Genomic DNA, 22,718 nt, shown 5'->3' on the forward strand with positions numbered 1-22,718 from the left:
ATTGAGAGGAGAAACGGGGCAGCTGGAAATCTTGGCCGAGGTGAAAGCGCTGCTGGAGAACACTTGCAGCCTTCTGGTGGATCAGATGCCTGCTCCGTCTACAAAGGAAGGGTTGCTGGTGGCGCTTCAGAGGAGGGCCACATTCCCGTCTCTGCGACCTTCCGCGGGCTGCATGCCAGGGCTGGGCGGCGTTAAAGTGCAAATGAATGTATGTGATGGAAGTGTTACCTTGGTGCAGTAGGCTAGTTTCTACACACACCCTCACCCTCTATTCTCCAGAAAACACCAGGTAAATTCAAGAACACTGTCCAGCCTGGAAAAAGCACTCAAGGAAAGTATAGGGTAAGGTTGCTTAGGGGGTGTGGCTCGGGAAGCATCATTTGGCCCCAGCCTGGGGTTTCCCCACCTGTGGTCTGCCTTGACTGACAGTAGCTCTCCAGGATATCATTCAGGGGATAATCCTACCCTACCAGAAGACACCCGGGATTGGATTTTCTGTTTACCTCAGTTACAAACGCCAGGTGTGCTGCAGACCCTGTACCAACAAGGCAGTCTCTGTGTACCAGCAGTCTGGGGTTCCACATTGGGCAAAAAGATTCCTGCATTGCAGGGGGTTGGGCTAGATGACCGCCGTGGTCCCTTCCAACTCTACACATCTATGATTCTATGAACCTGAAACCCACATAGCCCCCTAACAGACCCTAATTTAGTTAATTGCCTTCTACCTCCCTCCACAGTCCATCTTGAGACTCTGGGTGGTAGTCAACTGGGTGGTACCTAAAATAGAGCCATTGAAATTATTTCACAGAAGGCCCATTAATTTAAACAGGCTTACTCCTGAGTAAAACATAGCAGAATACCACCTTGGGTCATTCCACGCCAAATCACCTGATTTTAATACTCGACCGTGCTCTCACGACTCAGATTTTCTTCCCAAGAAATTTATGTGGTTATTTTATAACCACAAAAAACACCCTTCTTTTTAAAGAAGCATAACAAGTACATGGTTAGCCCATTCTACAAAAAAAGTATGATACATGTGTTAGTTGTGGTTTGCGCCCTACGGCTTATCGAACCTACTGGGAATAAAATGACAAAAATTCACTTTGAATGGTCACTGACCCTTTTCTGTGGCACTTAATACCATTTTTATACCTTATTTTGAAAGAGACCACAATTAGCTTTATTTTGATACCCAAATAAGCCCAATTGGTTGAAAAATAAGTGAAACAGAAGGTGTGTTTTTTTTAACTGACGCAGAAATTGCATTAGTCTAAATCACGCGAAAATTGAAATTTTTTAAACATTCTCCTGCGCCCAATTTTGGACCAAAACAATTTTTAAAAATTAATTTGAGGTTATGAGCTCCTGTTGCTCGGTCCCTGCTCCTGCCAACCTAGCAGTTCGAAAGCACGTCAAAGTGCAAGTAGATAAATAGGTACCACTCTGGCGGGAAGGTAAATGGCATTTCCGTGCGCTGCTCTGGTTCGCCAGAAGCGGCTTAGTCATGCTGGCCACATGACCCAGAAGCTGTATGCCGGCTCCCTCAGCCAATAAAGCGAGATGAGCGTCGCAACCCCAGAGTCGGCCACGACTGGACCTAAGGGTCAGGGATCCCTTTACCTTTACCATAGATATCTACACATTTTTATTTTTTTTAAAAAGAAAATCTTTGTCGTGAGAGCACACGGCACCAGGTGATTTGGCATGGAACAACCCCCCTAGGACTCCATGACATAAGTCAAACTTCCCCCTGGCACACAAACATCTATGATCTGTTTTATCCATTAATCTGATGAGCTATAGAGTACCTGAAAGCTTGCCAATTACTCTGTGATATTTTGGTTAGCCTAATAACAACTTTGCTGTACTGTGGATTTAGAATATTTTCTTAAAGGTCAGTAGCTTGGCTTCTGTTTTCTCTTCACCAAGTTTACAGTCTTCAAGACAACAGGAAAGAAGTGGAGAGGCAGGAAGTGTGCATGACTTTGTGGAAGACCCAGGCAGGAAGATGGGACCCCACCTTTCATTTTTTATTATTATTATTTAAATTTATACACTGCCCTATACCCGGAGGTCTCAGGGCGGTTATGTCACAAGCTATCAGGCTTTACCCCTACCCCTTCAGAACAAGCAGGCATCTCACTTGAATCCTGCCTCCTCCCTGCCCTTTTTCTCTGTTTTCTCTGGTCATGAGGACTAGCGACTTGCAGAACCCACTCCAACACAGGGAGATGCTAAGCCTTCAAAGCCACTGTTATAAAGGCAGGTGAAGATTTTATTCTGCTGGTGAGACTGAATCCAATAGTCCATTCACGCATGCAAGGCAACAAAGAGGCCAGTGTTAAGCGGTCCTGGTATAGTGCGGGGAATGTTGGCACATGATAAAAAATATCCTTTATTGACGCTGTTGCTTCCCATAAGCCCAGCAGCCTAACAAGCTTTTCTGTTTCAAGGCTGAAAAACCAGATTGCCCACTGGATCACAACACTGAGCCATCTTTCACCTGCCAAGACTTTGTTTTACTTTGACTTTTGCCTCAACCAGACTTCATGGATAATAAACCGCTGCAGCCAGCTCAAAATCATTTTCCTCTTGGCAAACACAGCTTATTCCCAATGATAAATTGGATGGGTGCGGATTTCAGCTTCAGTTGAATAATGGTATTTTAGAGAACTATGCAGTAAATAAAGACAAAAAGAGGGACTTCTCATATATATGCAGTGTTTTGCCATTCTGCTTTTATCTCCTCCAACCCCCCCCCCAAATGTTCTACTTCCACAACACACAAAAATGTGGCTCGTGCCGGTTGCCAACATTTCAAACAGGACTCTGCAGCTGTGCCTGCTTAGCCAGTAGGAATTAGTTTCTGAAGCTAGTTTTTAAAGGGTGCGAATTGTAAAATAAAACGAGTAGCTGCTAGTTGCTGCAGCTAGCAAGGCCTACTAGATAGGCGTGCGACCCTGTGGCTTATTCCCATGAAGGAATACTGTTTTGCTTACGCTCATCTAAGCATAACCTCCAGATAAACTCCCAGGACCTCGTTCAACCTTTTCTTGATTCATCCTTCACTTCCCAAGAAGAGCATTTATTGTACAGGTGCATCCTGCTCTGTGGGACAGGCTCAGCACTCTACTTGCTCCCAGATATATGTCTAGACATCCACATACGTCATGGGCTAGTGTTGCTGATCTATCCCCCTGGGGCTGCAGAGTTTCCAGACGCAGATCGATAAAAGCCAAGCTGATCAGAAAGGAAAAGGGTGCGTGTGTTGTGCTAATCTTGCTAGATCAGCACGGCATCAAACCAGGGTAAGGAGAACAGGGGCACATCTTGGATGTACAGATTTCAATGCAAAATCATCATCATGCACAAGGCACATGAGGGCCCATCTGTCTCCATGCTAGCTCTCTGGCGCACACTTGTGGCCAAGACATCTCAGTTCCCATCAAGGAGATGCGTGGTACCTCTGTGGAGAGCTATTAGGATTTGCACTGAGATGCTTTCAAGGCAGATGCTTTAGCAGCAGGGGAGATTTGCAGGAAGTCAGCTAGTGGCAAAGATTTGCAGGGAAATGCATGTGTCTTTTTTATTCCCTTTCAACACCAGCAGAATTCATGCTGCGGTTTGGGCATAGCACCTTTAAAGCCCACTCACATGACATTTCTTGGTTTCAACAATATTGATTTCCCTCCCACACCTTTTTGGCAGCTTGATTTTGATTAACACAGAGATCAAAGGTCCGCTACATTCCATCCCAGAGAACTAAATGGCTCTGATTGTCACATGGAAAACATCTGATGATGAGTTGTGTCTTATTGTGACCCCATCATAGATAGGTATGTTTTTCATGCATCCACATTACTGGCTGTCTCGGGTCATGGCAGACCCATTCCTGTGATCAGATGCTTCCTGTCCTATCCCTTTTCCTTAACCATCTCCCCATTCAGTTTGTCTTCGTCTTTCCTGGCTGTCCAGAACCAGTGCCGCTGCCTCCTTCCCGTTAACAGCACACAGCTCTTCCTCCTCCTTGGTCCTTCCTTCTGCCGACTTAAAATTCTCCTTGCCCTCACAGAAACTGCATCTTGTCAGCATTCTGTTCATGGAACCTTCACCCTGAGAAGTCAGAATGTTCATTAGCATTCTGTGTCCTCCTGCCAGAGCAGCAGCCAATAGCCAAAGAGGTGGGCCGCCGGAACAAAATGAACCTGTGTGCATTCATTATACATATATCATACATGCTGAAGAGTCACAAATTATGGTCTATGAGCTGTCTTTGGAGGCTGCTGGGAGCCTCTGATCTTTTCCTTTGATATTCATTTTCCTCTTCTTCTAGAAGCAGCCTTGCTGGGATTAAAGAATACCACCCATTGCCTTCCTCTCTGCCTCCAGGGTGGCATGACTGCTAATTTCCTCTCGCATATGGCAGTGCTGAACCATCGGTCTGCATCACAATGCCAGACTGGCTAGAAGAGAGCGAAGTGGCAAGACAGTACCAGGATAGCAGCAAGCCCAGTTTGTGCACACAGCAATATCACTCAGGCCACAGGGACCCAACTTGCCTGGTCAATAAGGCCACCTGTGTGAGCAAGGATCAAACACACAAAAAACAGACCACAAGTGTTAACAAGGTGCGGCAAAAAAGGCAAGCTTCGGGACTGCGATTTAACACCCACCTATCACGATCATACCCTTTAATAGAAAACTCAGGTGGAACGAGCTTGTTTTCTCCAGCTCTGGAGGGCAGGACTCGAACCAATGGCTTCAAGTTATAAGAAAGGAGATTCTGACGCAACATCAGGAAGAACTTTGCCAGCAAGAGCTGTCAATAGTGGAACAGACTCCCTTGGGAGGTGGTGGACTCTCCTCTTCCTTGGATGTTTTTAAGTAGAGGTTGGATTGCCATCTGTCATGGATGGTTCAGTTGAGATTGCTGCATTGCAGGGGGCTGGACTAGATGTCCCTTGTGGTCCCATCCAACTTTATGGTATGTGAAAATAGAAAGGGAGCCAAAATAGGATGGCTCAGAAACACTGGGGTTCCCAGAGGTACAAAAACATCTACATAGCTTAGCAGCAGAACATCTGTCTCACATGCAGAATGCCCAGGTTCAGTCTCAATGTGGAATTGGGCAAGATCCTGAAACCCTGGTGAGCAATTGCCAGTTGGGGTGCAGTGTTGGGATAGAGGAACCAGTTCAGCACAAGGTAGCTTCCTGTATCCCACCTTCGCATGCTCAGTAGTCATGGGCGCCAGATGAAAAGGTAAACTGAGGAACTGGGCTAGGGAGAGAGAATCCTGAACAGAAATGGCTGAACGGAAACACTGATGAACATGAGAATTCATTGCAACTTTATGCTGAAGGTCCCGCTTGCTCCATCTAATAGCCAACTCGGGGTTTGAGGGCCTATCATTTTGGAAGTGAGCAGGTCTGTGTGTGTGTGGCATGTGTCCTGGCCTGCTCAAAGTGGCTGTCACATCAAAGTATGGAGGTATCTCCAGGAGACTTCCCATGCTCCAGGGCTACAGCATTCATTTGGGTAGCTGCTGTCAACTGCCTGCTGTCCATAGGTGTGGTGGAGAACACTGCCAGTGTCTAAGTGAGATTCAACTGCTAGTTGGATCAGTTCTTGGTACATGGAATGGGAGGCTCCATCTTGTCCTTTACCTCAGGAAGAAAAATGTGCTTCATCCTTATAGTTCATACTTCAAAGATGTTCTGTTTTATTTCATGTGGGCTCCCATTGATTCAACCCTAGAGGGAAGTGAAGGGCAGATGGGGCTCATCAACCTGGGAAGGTAGCCTATGTAGGAGAAGGAAAACTCTGATTCTAAACCTCCGCTGCCTTGCAGGATATATCTTCCGGAGAAGAAAAGGCTCTGGAGTAAGCCCTATGCAAATCCAGAGTGGAGTGGAGTCCCTAAGATGGCTAGATGGAACCTTGTTCGCCTCCTTCCGGCAACTCCTGCAGCCAAGCCAGTGCCAAACGTCTTGCTCTGCTTTCCTTTGGACCACATCAACGAGGTCAAGAGAGAGGTCTTGTCGACTGGGCAGCCCAGGACCTACATATACACTGCCCAGGCTTGCACCCTGGGGAGGTCACTTCAGTGCTGCTAATACAGTGTTTTGACCTCACCGCTGAAGGCAAACGCTATTGTCTCTCAAGACAGATGGATGCCAACAACAGATAATGTGAAGGGAGTCATAACCCAGAGACAGAGCACATGGTTTGCATTGCAGAAGGCCTCAGGTTCAATCCCCACCATCTCCAGAAAGGATGAAGGGATTCAGGAGAGCTGCTGCCAGTCAATGTAGACAGTGGACCAATGGCATGACTGTAATAAGGCTTACTATGTTCCTACAACAAGGAGTGGTCTAGAATGGGCTAAGCCTGGGATGGGGAACCTGTGGCCTTCCAGATGTTGTTGGACTACTGCTCGCCCCAACATCCAAATGGCAAGCTGCTGTTCAGACGAGCGCTTTGATCACCAGAAGATGAGAATCTACCTTGTCTCACTACAAGCGCAACGACAAATGTTTTGCAACATGGTAGTGCTCATGTTTAGAGGAGGCAACTATTGCAAGTCATTAATTAGACCAGATGGCGGTGTTAAAACGTTTAACAGACAACATACGTTTACCGGGAAAATAAACACCAACAGATCCCTCCATAAATCATAACATACATTTTGATAGGCAGGCAACATTTATGGCGGCTGTTAATTTTTGGTGGAAGGAACACATATTTCTGCTCTCAGGAATTACCTCCTGTTCAAGTGTCATGAAGGGAACCTGATGTGCATCATAGGCAGGGCCGCAAGGTGAATGATTGCTGGATCTCTTATAGTGAGAAAGTGGGTGAACCTGGTTTGTACCATATAGTCTGAGCAAAATCTGCCCATTCCTCTCTCTGACCCGATATCCGACCACTTTGGCAGCCTACACGTGAAGTCTATCAGGTTTGGAAAGCCGTCTTCCACAAAGTGATGATCTTGCATGTTTAAAAGCTGCTTCCAGTAAATATGAGAACGGTTTATTTCTTTGCTTGCTTTAGCAGATGCAAGTGTGTCCCACTGGGATCCTAAGGGAATGAGTAGCATGTTCAACAAGGTTTTAAATCAAGTTGTGCATTCAAGAAGGGATTTTCATTACCATTTCAAAAAAACAACTATTCTGAAAAACCAATACAACCGTAACTAAAAGATTAAATGATTGTGAAAACTCAGCCTTACTCCTGCCTTTCTCCCCTACATCTTCTATTGTTTCCATCTTATCCTTTTTTAATATAGATTTTGTAAGCCCTTTGGGCTAGAAACCTGTTCTTTGTAAAGTGTCATGTGCAGCATCATAAATACTTATACACTGCTGCTACTCTTCCTGCTGCAATTGTTCCAAAACACAGAGGCTTGAGAATTCAATTCTCGGCCCAATTCAAGGTGCTCATGTAGTTTGAAGCCCCGAATGACTTAGGCCCCAAATATCTAAAATACTGCCTATGTCTCTACAGCCCCCTTATATACAGTCCCGCCTTCTTTTTGTGATTATAAGTTGTTTTATTAAACTGCCTTTAACATTGTGCTTTCATTGTTGCAACTTTAGATGGGACCTTAGGTGAAGGGCGGTATTAAAACAGCAGCAGCAGCAGCAGCAACTCTCTAGCGGCAGTTGTGCCTTTAGGCATAAGAAATCTTTGACAAGCTTCAGAATCTCCTTTAAAAGGTTTGTTCTCTTGAAAGTTCACAACTGCATGCAACACTTTCATCATCAATCTGCCTATCACAGTCCTCTCCCTCTCCCTCACACTGCTGTTAAAGGCTTGAAGAGAGAGCATGTATTTAGCCGAGACTCAGGCTTCTTGTAACAACAAGGAAAACCACTGTGTTCAAGTTACAGGGTTATCCAATAGTTGCTTTGCACTAGTGGAAAGCACTTCCCCCCTACATTGGGGGATGGGACATTTTTATCAGATCAAGGGCCACATTCCCTTCTGGGCCTTTCAGGGGCCACATGCCAGTGGTGGACAGGGCAAGAGTCAAAAGTGCTCAGAGCCGTAAACATGAATTTTACCTATAAGGCTAAGTTTCTTCGCAACCAAACACCCCTCTCTACCTTCTGTTCAGGCAAGCGGAAGACATCATCCGAGTTCAAGGACAGGTTCCAGTCAGGCAAAAACAGTCAAGGAGGATACAAAGTGAAAGGCATGGCTAAGCAGGCCCGGAGAATGTCCCAAGGGCCAGACAGAGAGGCCTGAAGGGCAATGGGTTTCCATATCCCTTCCCTATATACTGGTGACCATCCCTTCCCTACCACCCTCTGTAACATATCTGAACATGTTTTGGAGGTTCCTCTAATCTTTCCAGGACGCAGGTGGCCCTGTGGTCTAAACCACTGAGCCAAGGGCTTGCCGATCAGAAGGTCGGTGGTTCGAATCCCTGCGATGGGGTGAGCTCCCGTTGCTCAGTCCCAGCTCCTGCCAACCTAGCAGTTTGAAAGCATGTCAAAGTGCAAGTACCGTATTTTTCGTCCTATAGGACGCACTTTTCCCCCTCCAAAAGTGAAGGGGAAATGTGTGTGCGTCCTATGGGGCGAATGCAGGCTTTCGCTGAAGCCTGGAGAGCGAGGGGGGTCGGTGCACTACCTTCTACAACCTGTGAGAATCTAGCAGTCAGTATGTCCTCAACGTATCTCTGCAAAGCAGCTCCAAAGATGGTGTTCCACAATTGCTTCTAGCTATTTCTACAACAAAGCCAATAAATACTGAGAGATGTGGTTATAGACCCATTGTAATTAAGGGGCATAAATTCATTAATTTCAGTGGGTATTCTCTGAGCATGACTAATGCAAAATATACAACTGATATAACCCACCCAAAAATCGTTGCATGCTTACCTCCTCACCACCTCTCCCAAACAGCAAATCAGGATTATCTTTTTTTTTTAAGAAAGAAGCTTTATTATGCAAATAGGAATGTGATTTTCATCATTCTCATTTACAATGGAATCTCTGAATTGGACAAATAATAGATAATTTCTGTACCTAGATCTAGCAAAATGTCATCTATTTACATTCAAGTTTACATCTTTTCTTCAAGTTCCACACTGGAGGCCGTCAAAACCACTTCAGCTGGGCTCCTATATGGCCATGAGTGAGGGAAGAAGTGCATCCACAGGTTTTCAAAGTTTTTCCTACAGCTACTCATCAGTTGAAGAGGCAAGCCAGTTTTAATAAAAGTGGCATGCCTGTTCAGCCAAGTGATTGCTGCCACAGAAACTTTCAAAACATATTTCATGCTTCAGCATGCATTTATCTCCCCTATCCACGCATGCAAGTGTCTAGGATCGCATCTGTTAATAGCAGTTTCTCAGATCTCTGGACTGTTATATTCTATCAAATCCCTCTGGGTGTGCCTAATCCTCTGTTTACTGCAGCAATCCTCATCTTCCTAGGTACCATATTTAACACCATCTGTGAGTGGTGGCCTTTCTAGAATACTGCTCTTTCTCCAAGTTTCCTTGTATTTGCAACCTGTGAAATCCAAAGCCCTGATTTCCTCTTCAGACGCAGCTAGGATTTCACAGACTTCAGATAGCAGATTTTCATCTACCGCTATTGTTCCAATAACATAAAATGTCGATAGTTATCTGAACCAGTTATTTTATCATAATTCTATTTAACAATTTAAAATTAAAAAATGTACAATAGAAAAATATTCAATAGTTCACAAACATGAAAAAACATATTTTAACATGCAGCTACATCCAGTCTGTCCAGTTCATGTGGGCGATGATTGTCACTAGTTCCAAAAGCTATGTTTACTTTGCATGTTGCGTATTTGGCAGTGCTGTTGGAACCAGCTTTTCCTTTCTCAAAACACATGGAGAGATTTGAATTTCTCAGCTATATTCCAGTTGTAATATAAATCCTCTCTTCCTCCCTCTGAGAATGAGTAACATTTGTTTCTGATAGTTTCCAAGTAAGATTTTTTTTGTTCTGGCCCTATAATATACAGGGCGATATCCTGATGACTTCAGTTCTGATGAACATCTGCTATTTTCAGTTCTTCCTTTAGACAGATGTTCTTTTGTGTGCACAGGGGCTCTTACGAAATCTGATGGACAGTATTTATGATTGCCTCAAAACGGAGCAGTCCTTAATATAAGGAGTGTTGCTGATTGAAAAGAAACAAATGAAAGCCATGGCATCTGACACTTTGAAGATAACCTCGAGGTATAATTAAAGCCATTTCACTTCTTCATATTGTAACTTATGGCATCTTTTGAATTGGTAGGTTGAGAGCCATTTGTGGAGAGCTGGTTTGCTGCTCCTTCCAATTCCGATTCACGTATAAAGATTACTGCATCTCCGCTGACGTTTATTAGGCACTGTGCCTGCAAAGACAGAAAGCGGGCATCCAGTTATATATCTTGTAGATTTTAAACAGAACCTTATTGTTTACACAGGACTTTAAAATGTGCAAATAAATTCCTGCTACTGGACAAGGTCTTTGTACCTCTCTGCTGCCAGAAGCAGCCAAGTGCTGACAAAAAGTTTACAGATGAGCAGCTGCAGCAACGCTAGCAGAGAAGGAGCTTTCTGCAGATGGTTATAGCAGAGGCCAAAACTAGTAGTACTAGAGATTCAGAGGCTTCTGATCACACAGATGGTTTCTGTGTGAAATGGCCTGAGTAAATAATTCTTTCCCCTCCACCTACACCAGCCCATTTTGATAGGGCCCTCCCTAACAGCCCCAACAAATAAAGATTTGTTTTTCTCCAAGCTAAGGATGCTCAGCCTCACTTTTCATGTGTTTCCCTTTCAAATTCTCTGAAAGCTGATACAGCAGAAAGCTACAAATTGACAATTCGCCAACGTCCTTTTTGGAATGGTACACATTGTTCAAAAGGCCTTTGGAGCCCAGTGCAAATAATGCAGTTGTTCCTTTTTTATCAGGATTTAAGACTCCTGTCCTTAAAAAGTGGGAATATTATATATGTATTTTACCAAAACTGTGATGTTTCTTGGAAAATGCAGTCCTCCATTCCCTGTGCATCTATTGTGACTTCACACACAAAAGGAGCCAAATCATGCAGCCACGTTTATTAGCCAAGAATTCCAGTAGCTACAAACAAATCAAGGGAAGTAATAGTGCCACTGTATTCTGCTCTGGTCAGACCTCACTTAGAGTACTGTGTCCAGTTCTGGGCACCACAGTTCAAGAAGGACACTGACAAACTGGAACGTGTCCAGAGGAGGGCAACCAAAATGGTCAAAGGCCTGGAAACGATGCCTTATGAGGAACGGCTAAGGGAGCTGGGCATGTTTAGCCTGGAGAAGAGGAGGTTAAGGGGTGATATGATAGCCATGTTCAAATATATAAAAGGATGTCACATAGAGGAGGGAGAAAGGTTGTTTTCTGCTGCTCCAGAGAAGCGGACACGGAGCAATGGATCCAAACTACAAGCAAGAAGATTCCACCTAAACATTAGGAAGAACTTCCTGACAGTAGGAGCTGTTCGACAGTGGAATTTGCTGCCAAGGAGTGTGGTGGAGTCTCCTTCTTTGGAGGTCTTTAAGCAGAGGCTTGACAACCATATGTCAGGAGTGCTCTGATGGTGTTTCCTGCTTGGCAGGGGGTTGGACTCGATGGCCCTTGTGGTCTCTTCCAACTCTATGATTCTATGATTCTAAATGAAAAGTCTAATGGCTCCATTTTAAGGCCTAGGGGCCATCACAAACCCTTTAGAGAAGGGGTGGGGGACCCTTTTGGACTTGTGAGCCAGACTGTCATCTGCCCCCACTCCCGACTGCCAACTTTTGACAGGTGAGTGGGATAACCCACCCGTCAATCACTTGACATGGTGTGATTAACAGGTAGGTTGTTTTCTTAGCAGGAGTTCTTGACTGATTAGTCAGGAGAACCTTGCCTGGATGCCAGTACATTGCAAATGCTGTCAGGCTTCTCTAGTCCTTATCGTTTATGTGCAGACATACAGTGTTCTCTTCAAGCACCGTTTACCTGATTTTTGTTTGGATTCTCCATGAACACGCACTGCTTCATGATGTAAGAGACAACGGCATTTCCCCCGAGAGCTGCCACATGAGCCCTTACCATTGCAAAGACCTCAGCAATGAATGCATGAAGAAAACCGCTTACACCGCCCTCCTATAAAACACACCAACACGCATTTTAGTGGAAAGGCACTAGTAAAACCATCCCCAGCACTTACTGTTCTTTAGTTTCAAATTTATTCTAAACAAGTGAAAACTAATCAACAGTTGTTCCAAAAGAGTTGTGTCATTTTTCTTAGTCTTCTAAAGCATCATTCAGTGTTAACACATACTTTGAGAACTACTACTTCAAACCTCCAAGTAAACAGTCTGATTTATCAGCAAAAAAGCAATGAAAAACCACAAATAGCATTCAAAACCATACAAGGAACAGATGGGACTGTGCGACAATTTGCTTAGGCTCCCAAAACATTTGCTGTTATTGTTGCCTTATAATAGCATATCTGCATATTTTTCAAATTATCTAGCAGAGCTATACTGTGGAACTTTTCTGCAAACACACAATCAAGAGCTGGGTTAATCTGCTAAAAAGAGCACAAAATTCAACTGTGCATTGGATTTTACTTATAGTGAAGGTATATGGAGATATGATAATCTGGAATCTGCTCAAGCAAGACTTATGCCCTTTATTTTTCTGTTAATTCTGAACTGCTGCATCTCTTGCACCCAGCATAACTAAAACCCAAGAGCAGCCATGTTAGCCATGAGAGAAAGGCAAACTCCAGTGCAGCTTACCTCACGCAAAGAAGTGGTTTCTCGTATAAAAAACATGTTGATTATTCCAAGGTACTTGGTTATTTTTGCCCCAGCGATGAAAGAAAGAGGTGTCATCTTAACAACTGGCACAGTGGAACTCATGCCGGATGAGCCAGAACGACGGGACTGTCCTTCTGTCAATGGACTTGGCTTGTCAAATGAAATGGCTACCAGTGGCAGAAGGGAGGAAGGAAAGAAGGAAGACAGACAGACAGAGAATAACTACTCAATATATGGATAGTTGCATCGGTAGCTCCAACAGATTAAGCCTTCTTCATGGTTTCCACATAGCTTGGTGACAACATTCAGCTGCCCGTGATGCTCAGCCATAGAAAAGAAATAACCATGCAGCACATGCAAACGAGAGACAAAAAGCTTGAATGGGATTTAATTTTGGAAGAAGAGTAGCATTCCTGCAAAAGAAAACACTGAGGCCAGCAGCTGCACATACAAATGATCAGTTATAAAGTGAAGACACAGGTAGTGCGGAGGGAGGGAGGGAGTGGTTGGGAAAGGTATCACGATTTGGTAAAAATTTCTGCTAGAGGGAAGGACAAAAAGTCTACAGGAAAGAGTGTGAAAGTTGACACCTTTCTCCAGTCCAGCATTTTTCAAATTTTGGACAAATTCTTCATTGCTGTCAGCTTCCAGGTAAATCTTCATCTTGAGTAACTAAAGCAAAAGTCATACCTGCAGCCATTGAACTACTTAAACAAAAATTAAAAACTCACCACTTTGTAATTCAGTGATTGCTGCCACAAATATCATGCAGGTGATCCTTGCATAGCCTGAAGAATTTCACTGATGTATACATACACTTTCTGCCACACGGTATGTATACCTTTTAGTTGTACAATTCACAAGCCTATTTATCACCTATATATTTACTGGCAGTTTACTTTTGGAGCACAGAACAATGCGCTCCAAAATCAACCTGGCATTAATGTTTTCAAAAACAGACGCTGTGTGTCTGCAGCTTTCACACTCGGACACTGATTTTGCAATGCCACTACTGGGTAGGAAGCTCCACCGTTTGCCACTGAAAGATCAGAACTACGCTTCCAATGATCAGAATGTGGTAGAAATGACCGCCTACTTGTCTTAATTGATCCACGCCTTATGGTCTGAGCTTTCAGTTTAATGAATTCTATCCAGCTGTTGCATCTGTCTGCAAAGGAACTGTAATCAACTGATGTTGCTGGAAACACAGACAGAAAAACAAAAGGAAAAACAAAGGAAAAAAATATGGGTGATGCCCCTTTGCCCATTGCAGTGCTCCTTCTGATGAATCAATTATCTGCATCCAAGAATAAGTGGTTTTCCAAGAAAACACAGTGCTTGCCTCTGCTTGGACATTACTGGTAGGACATGATTCACCTACGTGGTATGAACATCTAGAAATACAGTATCATCCCTACGAAAACACATACATATCTTGTTTTATGCATTTCTGCAGCAGTGAATTCAAAAGAGTACCAGCTGCTCTAAGACTGCCTTGCAGTTTTCTGTAACAGTGCTTTCAGAGTGCTTGACGGTGCTTCAAGAGACGCCCTTTTGGCAACTCTGATGATTCTGTGAACTATGTCCAACATTTCTGAAAGTTACAGTGCTTGGGATCACTGTGGAGGCTTCTACAAGGCAGCACAAATTGAGCCTTCTGCTGTATGACGATCAGCAGGAAGACACTGCACAAGTACCTTCCACTTCCCAGATACACCAATTTCAGGCACTGGTCCAGAGCAGAGAGTAGACAGGTCCCACACAAACTGCCTATGGGAGTCTGCAGGGCCACCAGCAGGGACCGCAAGGAAGCAGAGATCACATGAACAGATTCACACAGTTGCCACAATTTGCAAGAACGAATTGATCTGGAGGATCACTGTGACTGTACAAATCATGGCACCAGCGTACATGGTCCCCACAAGCTGTTTCGTGCAGCTCTCTCTTCAGTGTGATCCCTGCTGGGTGAGTGCTTGCTGGCTGCAGTTTGAATGGGATCAGCTGACTGTCTGAACCAGTGTGAAGTGCTCAGTGTTGTGATATGTTTAGTTAATGAATACATCATGAAATGATCTGTACTGGACAGGTGTAAGTGGTGTGAAATACCCAGGTAACCTGATGTTGTGAATTCAGGTGCAAACAGTAGTCAAATGGGACAGAGTCATTCAGCTCTGAGCACATATTTTTAAATATAAAGGATATTTTCACTATAATAAACAAAATAACTGGCACAGGGCTGCATGAATGAGGGAACTCCCATATAATGTCCTTAGGATCTCACACCTCACCCTCGACAGTATCCATACCAGACAAATCTTTTAAACAAATAAATGAAAAGTATTTGCACCCTTTTGGCAACAAGTTTGATGTTTTGAATCCAACAGCTGGGGTGCCTTGCATGGCCACTCAAACTCTTAAACTCAAGCTTATGAGCTTCCCGGACAAGCTCACTAGATCAAAAGTTCAGCAATTGTTTTCAGCTTTAATTTAAAAATCACATAACTCCTCCTGATAAGCAGGAAATAAAGATTAAAATATACTCCACGTAAGCCCCTGTTTGTGCTGTTGAAACACCTCTTCCTTTTCAAGATTGTTACCCTCGCAGTGAAAATTGAAGGTTTGGTGTGTGTCTCCCCCCCCCCCCCAAAGATTACTGAGTATTCCTAGGCAGACACCAAGACTGGTATCAAGAATTCCACAGCAGCATGCATTGTTTATGTATTAACTGATCTTTAGTTCCATCCCCTTCCAGTCCTCCGTAAAAAAACAACAACTGAGGAATTCAATATAACATTAAAGGAAGATGAAGAACTGATCAACCAGTTATTATGAAAATTGTTCTGGAAGACAAAGCGACAATGTAAGACTACCCGTCACTTCTAATTCTAGCTATCCCTAATGTATATAAAAATACTTTGATGAGCATATTCAGATATCAATAAGCCACATCAGAGCGTGCTTTCCAAGGCAACTGGTACATACTTCCTGAATGCTTGAAGCCACATCCCAAGTGTACCCCCAACAGAGCCAGGAATGCATCCCCTGTTCTGGCTTATAGCTAAATCAAGGAAACTCACCTCTTTGGACAGCTGTGTGGGAACTTGCATTCTCCAGGTCCTCTAATAAGACAAAATGAATTCCACTGATATGACATAAGAAACATTAACTATATTAATACAGATTTTTATTTCATGTCAATTTTTAAGTGAGTAATCTGCTAGAGAAATCCCTGTGTTGTGTTTTCTGGTTTTATTTCACACAACATTAACTTTGCACAACCTATTGTTCACAACAGAATACAGTAAACTTTGTACTACATTCAAGAGGGACTGGTTTTTCTTGGCAAAGCGTCTTTGGATATCACCTTAAAAAGATTCTCTTCTAGTTCTATGGCCTTCCATACTTAGAAGGCTCTCTGTTTAAAAATAGCAAGGGATTGCAAATCTGAACTGCAACTACTAAAAAAAGAAGCATGTACTCTGCGAATTTACTACATTTACTGCCTATGCTCCATAGAACCTAAATGTATAGAATGGCTATGCAAGAATAAGGGTTAATGCTTAACCTAACATGGAGGATTAACATTGATGGAATAGGCAGCTAAACTGAAAAAGCAGAGGGAGCAAGGATTGATAATCACAGAATAGAAACAGAAGAAACGATAGAATGATGCACTTATGCATTTAAGTTATAAAAGCAGAGACTAAGTTCTAAAAATCTTGGAAAGAACGAAGTCTAAATATCTGACTTAGCCATTTTGCTCCCCTGCAGAACCCAAGACTGAGCCCAACAGAAGAAAGAAAGAAAGAAAGAAAGAAAGAAAGAAAGAAAGAAAGAAAGAGAAGGTAATATCTTTGTTGCAACTACAGTATGTAAAATTGACCCCACTAACTGGTGGGGAAATTTTAACAGCTAGTACAGGTTTGTGACACAGATTAAATTTATAAGGTGTGTAACCTTTTAAAAATTGTACATGATAAATATTAAAATTTGTGGGACAGTTTCTCTCACAAAATTTTTGTCAGCGAAAGATCACAAGGAATGCTTTTTACCTCTCAGAACTTAAAGCGGAAGCTGAGCATGCAGAACTCTTCTCTTTCTAAGGATCCCAAATGTTGGGAACCAAATTACCTCTGTGAACTCTACCATAAGTGCATGGTATAATTACAGAACTGAAGCGTTAATATATAATCACAAATGCAAGGCTGCTGATAATCCCTGGACTTTTGTGAGCAGAATCTGGGATTCCTAAGAAACTATTTCTATTTCTATTTCTCTATATCTATACTGTATCTGCCTTTCTTCGTGGGGTAAGGGACTTTTATGTCCTGCACTTCTACCTAATGCTCCCCTTCATAGCTTCTATGCTTCTCTTCTTCCCGCATGAATCTTCCTATTACTGAATACTGACTCTGCTATAACTCTCCACTTTCCACTAAAAGTGCCACTCCAAGCAGGGTGCCCAATTCTAAGCCCTCATCACCACCATCATTGTTTCATACCCTGCAGTTTCATCACATGGTTCAAATCTGCTGAACTGTTTCTTTCCTATGCATTTCCTCTTCTCTTTCAAACATGATCTTTATTGTTCATTTCTATTTTGCCCTCAGTCAGGTCCCCCCAGATTGAGTCTAGTTTTTAGAAGCCTAGCATGGGGTTGTACTCATTTTTAGCCAAGTAATTTATTACTCAAGCTCTTCTGTAAGAACTGCAGGCTAACAATAGAACATTAAAAAAAAGCCTATCTCAACTGTTTCTAGCAATGGAGGCATGTGCCCTGACTGGCATGTATCCAATTATCTTTTGCATTGTTATCATTTCTATACCACATTATTTCTTCTTCTGAGTCCAATAGACCAAAAATTAGTTATGTCTTGTTCAAATGAAATAAATTATAATCCAGGAAGCTTGTGTTTACCTTCTGTCAGGGAACTGCCATCGGAAGGAAGGGAAGTGAAAGGGCTCACACAGGTTGGGAGAGACTCAGCAGCTGAAGAGGGAACCAGTAGGGGGAGAGGAGCTGAGCTGAGGGAAAGTGAGCTGGAGGGATGGCTCAGAGACACTTCCAGCGAAAACAGTGGGGAGGTTTCAGGACCTCCTGCAGGGACACCCACTCCTCGCCGGAAACTGTCACGCAGAGAGTCCAGAAGACGTGTTTCCGTTAAGGAGCTTTTATGTTGGAAGCGATTCCGAAAGCAACCACTGTCGGAATCTGCCAGCGACTGACGGAGCCATGTTTAAGGGGCTCCGTTACAGACAGAGGTTTGCAAACTTGACCAAACTCTGAGGGACTAGGATTTTACACACAAGCAGCTCATCGTCCCATCACAGCATTCCGACAGTCTCCGTGAGCAGCTTGTGCAGGAGAAGGCATCATGAGCAACCCAGCCGGAACCGGAGAAGCAGGAGCTGGAGCGGGTCCAAGCCTGGAAGAAAGGTACCGGGTGTTGGAGGTCCAGCTAGCGCTGCAGACGGCGAGGCTCGAGGAGAGGAGGGCTCAGGATGCAGACAAAAAGGGGAAAGACACCCAGCTCGTCAGAAAGGTACCAGGATTGGTGCAGAAGTTTGGGGGGGAGCCCAAAGACTATCATGGCTTTCGGACAGAGATGCAATATGCCCTCAATCTGCAGTTTGATGAATTCCCTGACGAGGAATCACGAGTGGCTTTCGTGATTGGGCATCTTGAAAAGGGGGCGAGAGACTGGGTTAGACCCCTGATGGCAGCGAATAGTGACGTCCTAAAGGACACGATGAAGTTCTTTCGCGCCATGGATCTGATGTTTTCCAGCGATATTGAACAGGGAGTGGTCCGCAGACAGTTAATGGCTTGCAAACAGGGGAGCCGATCTGTCCGTGAGTACTGGACTGAGTTCACCATGTTGATCCATAAATTGGGGTGGGATCTATCGGCGGAACCCATTCAAATGCTCTTTGAAGAAGGGCTTTCTTCGGCTGTGAAAGACGAACTTTCCCGGGCGCCCAGGGCGGAGTCTATGGACCAGCTGACCAAATCAGCGCTGACCATAGGAGCGCGCCAGGAGGCGAGAGCATTGGAGAGGCGGGAAGGGAAGGGGGAACGTTGGAAGGAGTTCCGCATTCCAGACATTCCAGAGCCAACTTTCCCGCCGGCAGAGCCGATGGAAATCGGAACAGCGCGCGCGCGCGCGCAGTTTCAAAGCCCAGTGAGGGGGGAAAGAAGGAGGGAAAAGGCGCCCGGAAATGCTATCTCTGCCAACAGCCAGGTCACTTTGCCAGAGTCTGCCCCCAGAGGAAGGAATGGCAAGGGATGGTAGGAGCTGTGGAGGGAAGAGAGGAAGAAATACCGAAGCAAGTAAAAGCCAACGCCTGGCTGCCACCGTCGGGGCACAGCAGCCAGGCCAAAGAGCAGTGAAAGTGCCCACGCCAGAACCTCCTAAACCCGCCCTAGTGATAGAAGTGGCGCTAGAGCTGCCAAACGGACACCCTCTAAAGATAAAGGCGCTGTTGGACTCAGGCAGCTCCTGCAATTTCATGAGCAAAGAGTTTGCAGCTGAACACCAGATACAGACGATCCCTTTAAGCAACCCCCTGCAGGTGACCACGATCGATGGCAGGGAGCTGTTGGGAGGAGAAGTCAGCTTGCAGACCGTCCCAATGATAATGAAGGTGGCAAGGCACACCGAACTGATAGCGTTTAATGTGGCCACCTTGGGAGGAGCTCCCATTATATTGGGGATGAGCTGGCTAGCGTTACATGATCTGCTGGTGGGCTGGCATCAGAGAGTGGTTTCTTTTGGTTCAGCACATTGCTTAGAACACTGCAAAGAGGGAAAGGGTTTGGCAGGGGCCCAAGCCACCCTAGCAGGGACTGAAGTAACGGAGAACGTGAAGGTACCACGACAATACGCAGATCTCCGCGACGTCTTCAGCGAAAGGGAAGCTGACCAACTACCCCCGCATAGACCCTTTGACTGTCAAATCAATTTACTCCCTGGGGCACAGCTCCCTGTAGGCAAGCTGTACGCCATGTCAGACAGAGAGATGCAGGAGCTAAGAGAGTTCATTGACAAGAACCTGAAGAGAGGGTTCATCAGAGAGTCCAGGGCGGTGGGGGGCAGCCCAGTGTTTTTTGTGGATAAAAAAAACACGAACAAGCCGAGGCTTGTGTGTGACTTCAGGGCCTTAAATGCAGTGTCAGAACCAGTGGCTTTCCCTATGCCCAGGATTGACGACATTTTGACAAGGGTCAGGAAGGGAAAGATTTTTACTAAACTGGACCTAAGGGGGGCGTACAACCTGATACGAATAAGGAAGGGGGATGAATGGAAAACCACCATGTTCACCCCTTTGGGGGCATTTGAATATTTAGTTATGCCCTTCGGCCTACAAGGAGGCTCCGCGTGCTTTCAATCGTTTATGAACCACGTCCTGGGGCCTTTGCTTTACAAGAATTGTGTGGCCTTCTTAGACAACGTGTTGGTGTATTCTGAGAATGAGGAGCAGCATGTGAGAGACGTCAGAGAAGTGTTGAGCAGGCTGCAAGCCAACCAGCTGTGGGTGAAACTGGAGAAGTGTCAGTTTCATACCAAGGAGGTGGAATTCCTGGGGTATCGCCTGTCAGACAAGGGATTGGCCATGGATCCCGGCAAGGTCCAGGCGGTGCTGGAATGGAAAACACCCAAAACAAGGAAGGATGTGCAGAGGTTCCTAGGATTTGGGAACTTCTATCGTAAGTTCATCCGAAACTTTGCCCACCTGACGGCGCCCATTACGGACTGTCTCAGCAGTAAGAAGAAGTTCGTTTGGACTGAGGAGGCGGAGCGAGCATTTGAGGAACTAAAAAGGGCCTTCGCCTCGGAACAACAACTCCTGCATGTGGATTTACAAAAACCGATGAGAGTGGAAACTGACGCATCAGACAGAGCGATTGGGGCGGTGCTTCTGCAGCCAGGGAAGGAGGAGTCAGAGTGGAGACCGTGTGCCTTTTTTTCGCGAAAGCTGAACAAATCCGAGAGGAACTACACGGTGTATGACCGAGAACTACTAGCCATTCATGAGGCGTTCCGGAGATGGAGGCACCTGCTAATTGGCGCACAACATAAGGTGCAAGTGTGCACTGACCACAAGAACCTAGAGTATTGGAGGACGGCACGAGTGCTCAACCAACGGCAAGTGAGATGGGCCCAGGAGTTCTCCAAATTTAACTTTGAGATTTGTTACGTGCCAGGCCCAGAGAACATTAGGGCGGACGCTCTCTCACGCAAACCTGAATATTTGGAGGGGGAGGGAGCACCCGAAGAGAGACATGTCATTCCAGAGGACCGCTGGGTGTGTGGGGCGGCATTGGTGGGACAAAGAGAACTGGTAGAGGAAACAGAGAATGATGAATACGCCCAGAATAAGCTCAGAGGTCTTAGGGGTGAGGGAGAGGAACCAGGGGGTTTCGAGGAAAGAAATGGAGCTTTGTATTACAAAGGGGCACTGTATATCCCTGAAGGAGACTTAAGGGGGAGGGTACTCAAGCAGTTGCACGACAGCCCCACGGCGGGGCATTTTGGACAACACAAAACCATGTGGTTGGTCACCAGGGAATTTTGGTGGCCTAAGGTGAGGGAAGATGTACGGGAGTATGTAAGAGGGTGTGAGCAATGCCAGCGAGCCAAAGGGGAGAGGCGGGCACCGGCGGGGCTATTAGAACCCTTACCAACCCCAGAACGACCTTGGGAGGCAGTGTCGATAGATTTTATGACTGATCTGCCGAAGTCCAAGGGGAAAACAGCCATCATGGTGGTGGTAGACCTACTAACAAAGATGTGCCACTTTGTAGCCTGCTCGCATGCAGTCACGGCGGAAGAGACAGCGAAGTTATTTGTAGAACACATTTTTAGGTTGCACGGAGTGCCATTGAGGGTGGTCTCAGACCGAGGAAAACAATTTACTTCCAGGTTCTGGAGGAAGCTCATGAGCTTACTGCAGGTGGAGGTCAACTTTTCGACTGCCCGGCACCCTGAAACCAACGGGCAGGCGGAAAGAGCAAACGGTGTCCTCCAGCAATACCTGAGGTGTTATGTCAATGACAGAGAGAATGACTGGGTAGAAAAGTTGGCGCTGGCGGAATTTGCCTACAACAATGCCGAGAATGTGTCCACAGGGATGAGCCCCTTCTTGGCTAATTATGGGTGTCATCCCAAGGGTTTCCCAGGGGGAGAAGGGGAGAGATGGAGCGTCCCGGCAGCCGAGCATTTTGTAGAAGAAATGGAAGCAATCCATCGTCAGCTCCAACTCAACTTAGAAAGGGCGAAGGAAGAATACAAGAGGCAGGCAGACAAGAACCGAAGGGAAGGTGAAACCATAAGGGTGGGAGATAGGGTGTGGCTGTCAACCCAAGGGTTGCCGTTCAAAGGAGGTTGTAAGAAATTAAGACCCAGGAGATTGGGTCCCTTTGAGGTCATTCAACAGGTCAACCCAGTGGCTTTCAGGCTCCGGTTACCCAACCACATGAAACTGCACCCAGTATTTCACAGGTCGTTACTGTCACCGTATGAGGGGGGACGAGAAGGGATGGCCACTCGGGGACCGGTCATAGAAGAAAGGGAATGCAGCAGCCATGTGGCAGAAATCCTCGACGCCAGGTGGAAGGGGGATCAGGTGGAGTATTTGGTAGCGTGGGAAGGAGAACCGGAGTCAGAAAACACTTGGGTAATGGCAGAAGATATCAATGACGAGGTATTGATAGAAACGTTCCATCAAAGGTTCCCAAGGAAACCTCAGCCTGTGGAGAGGTTCCGGAGGGAATACTTTGGGACCACCGATGAGGAGGAGGAGTTGGAAGGATTCTCGGACTCGGAAGGGGAAGGGGAGATGGACTCTGAGGAGGAGGAGTACTTGGAGACCAGGAACCGCAACAGGTGGA

At 45.4% G+C, this 22,718-nt stretch overlaps 1 protein-coding gene across 32 annotated transcripts in view; it reads right to left on the minus strand.

The window, feature by feature from the left end:
• Nucleotides 1–9,551: 9,551 nt before the first annotated feature.
• Nucleotides 9,552–22,718, minus strand: part of C2CD5 (C2 calcium dependent domain containing 5) — a 90,129-nt gene continuing 76,962 nt past the window's right edge. For 26 of the 32 annotated variants that reach the window (XM_081022656.1, XM_081022639.1, XM_081022628.1 and 23 more), the window contains 5 exons: nt 15,904–15,945; nt 13,923–14,024; nt 12,806–12,993; nt 12,018–12,164; nt 9,552–10,389 (listed from right to left, as the gene is read on the minus strand). In XM_081022656.1, the coding sequence (XP_080878782.1) occupies nt 10,246–10,389; nt 12,018–12,164; nt 12,806–12,993; nt 13,923–14,024; nt 15,904–15,945 (623 nt within the window). In that variant the 3' untranslated portion in view covers nt 9,552–10,245. The remainder of the gene's footprint in view (nt 10,390–12,017; nt 12,165–12,805; nt 12,994–13,922; nt 14,025–15,903; nt 15,946–22,718) is intronic. The other 6 variants (XM_081022630.1, XM_081022647.1, XM_081022648.1 and 3 more) reach the window with 3 other exon arrangements.

The sequence above is a fragment of the Podarcis pityusensis genome, assembly GCF_964106645.2.
Source record: "Podarcis pityusensis genome assembly, chromosome: 10".
Taxonomy (NCBI): domain Eukaryota; kingdom Metazoa; phylum Chordata; class Lepidosauria; order Squamata; family Lacertidae; genus Podarcis; species Podarcis pityusensis.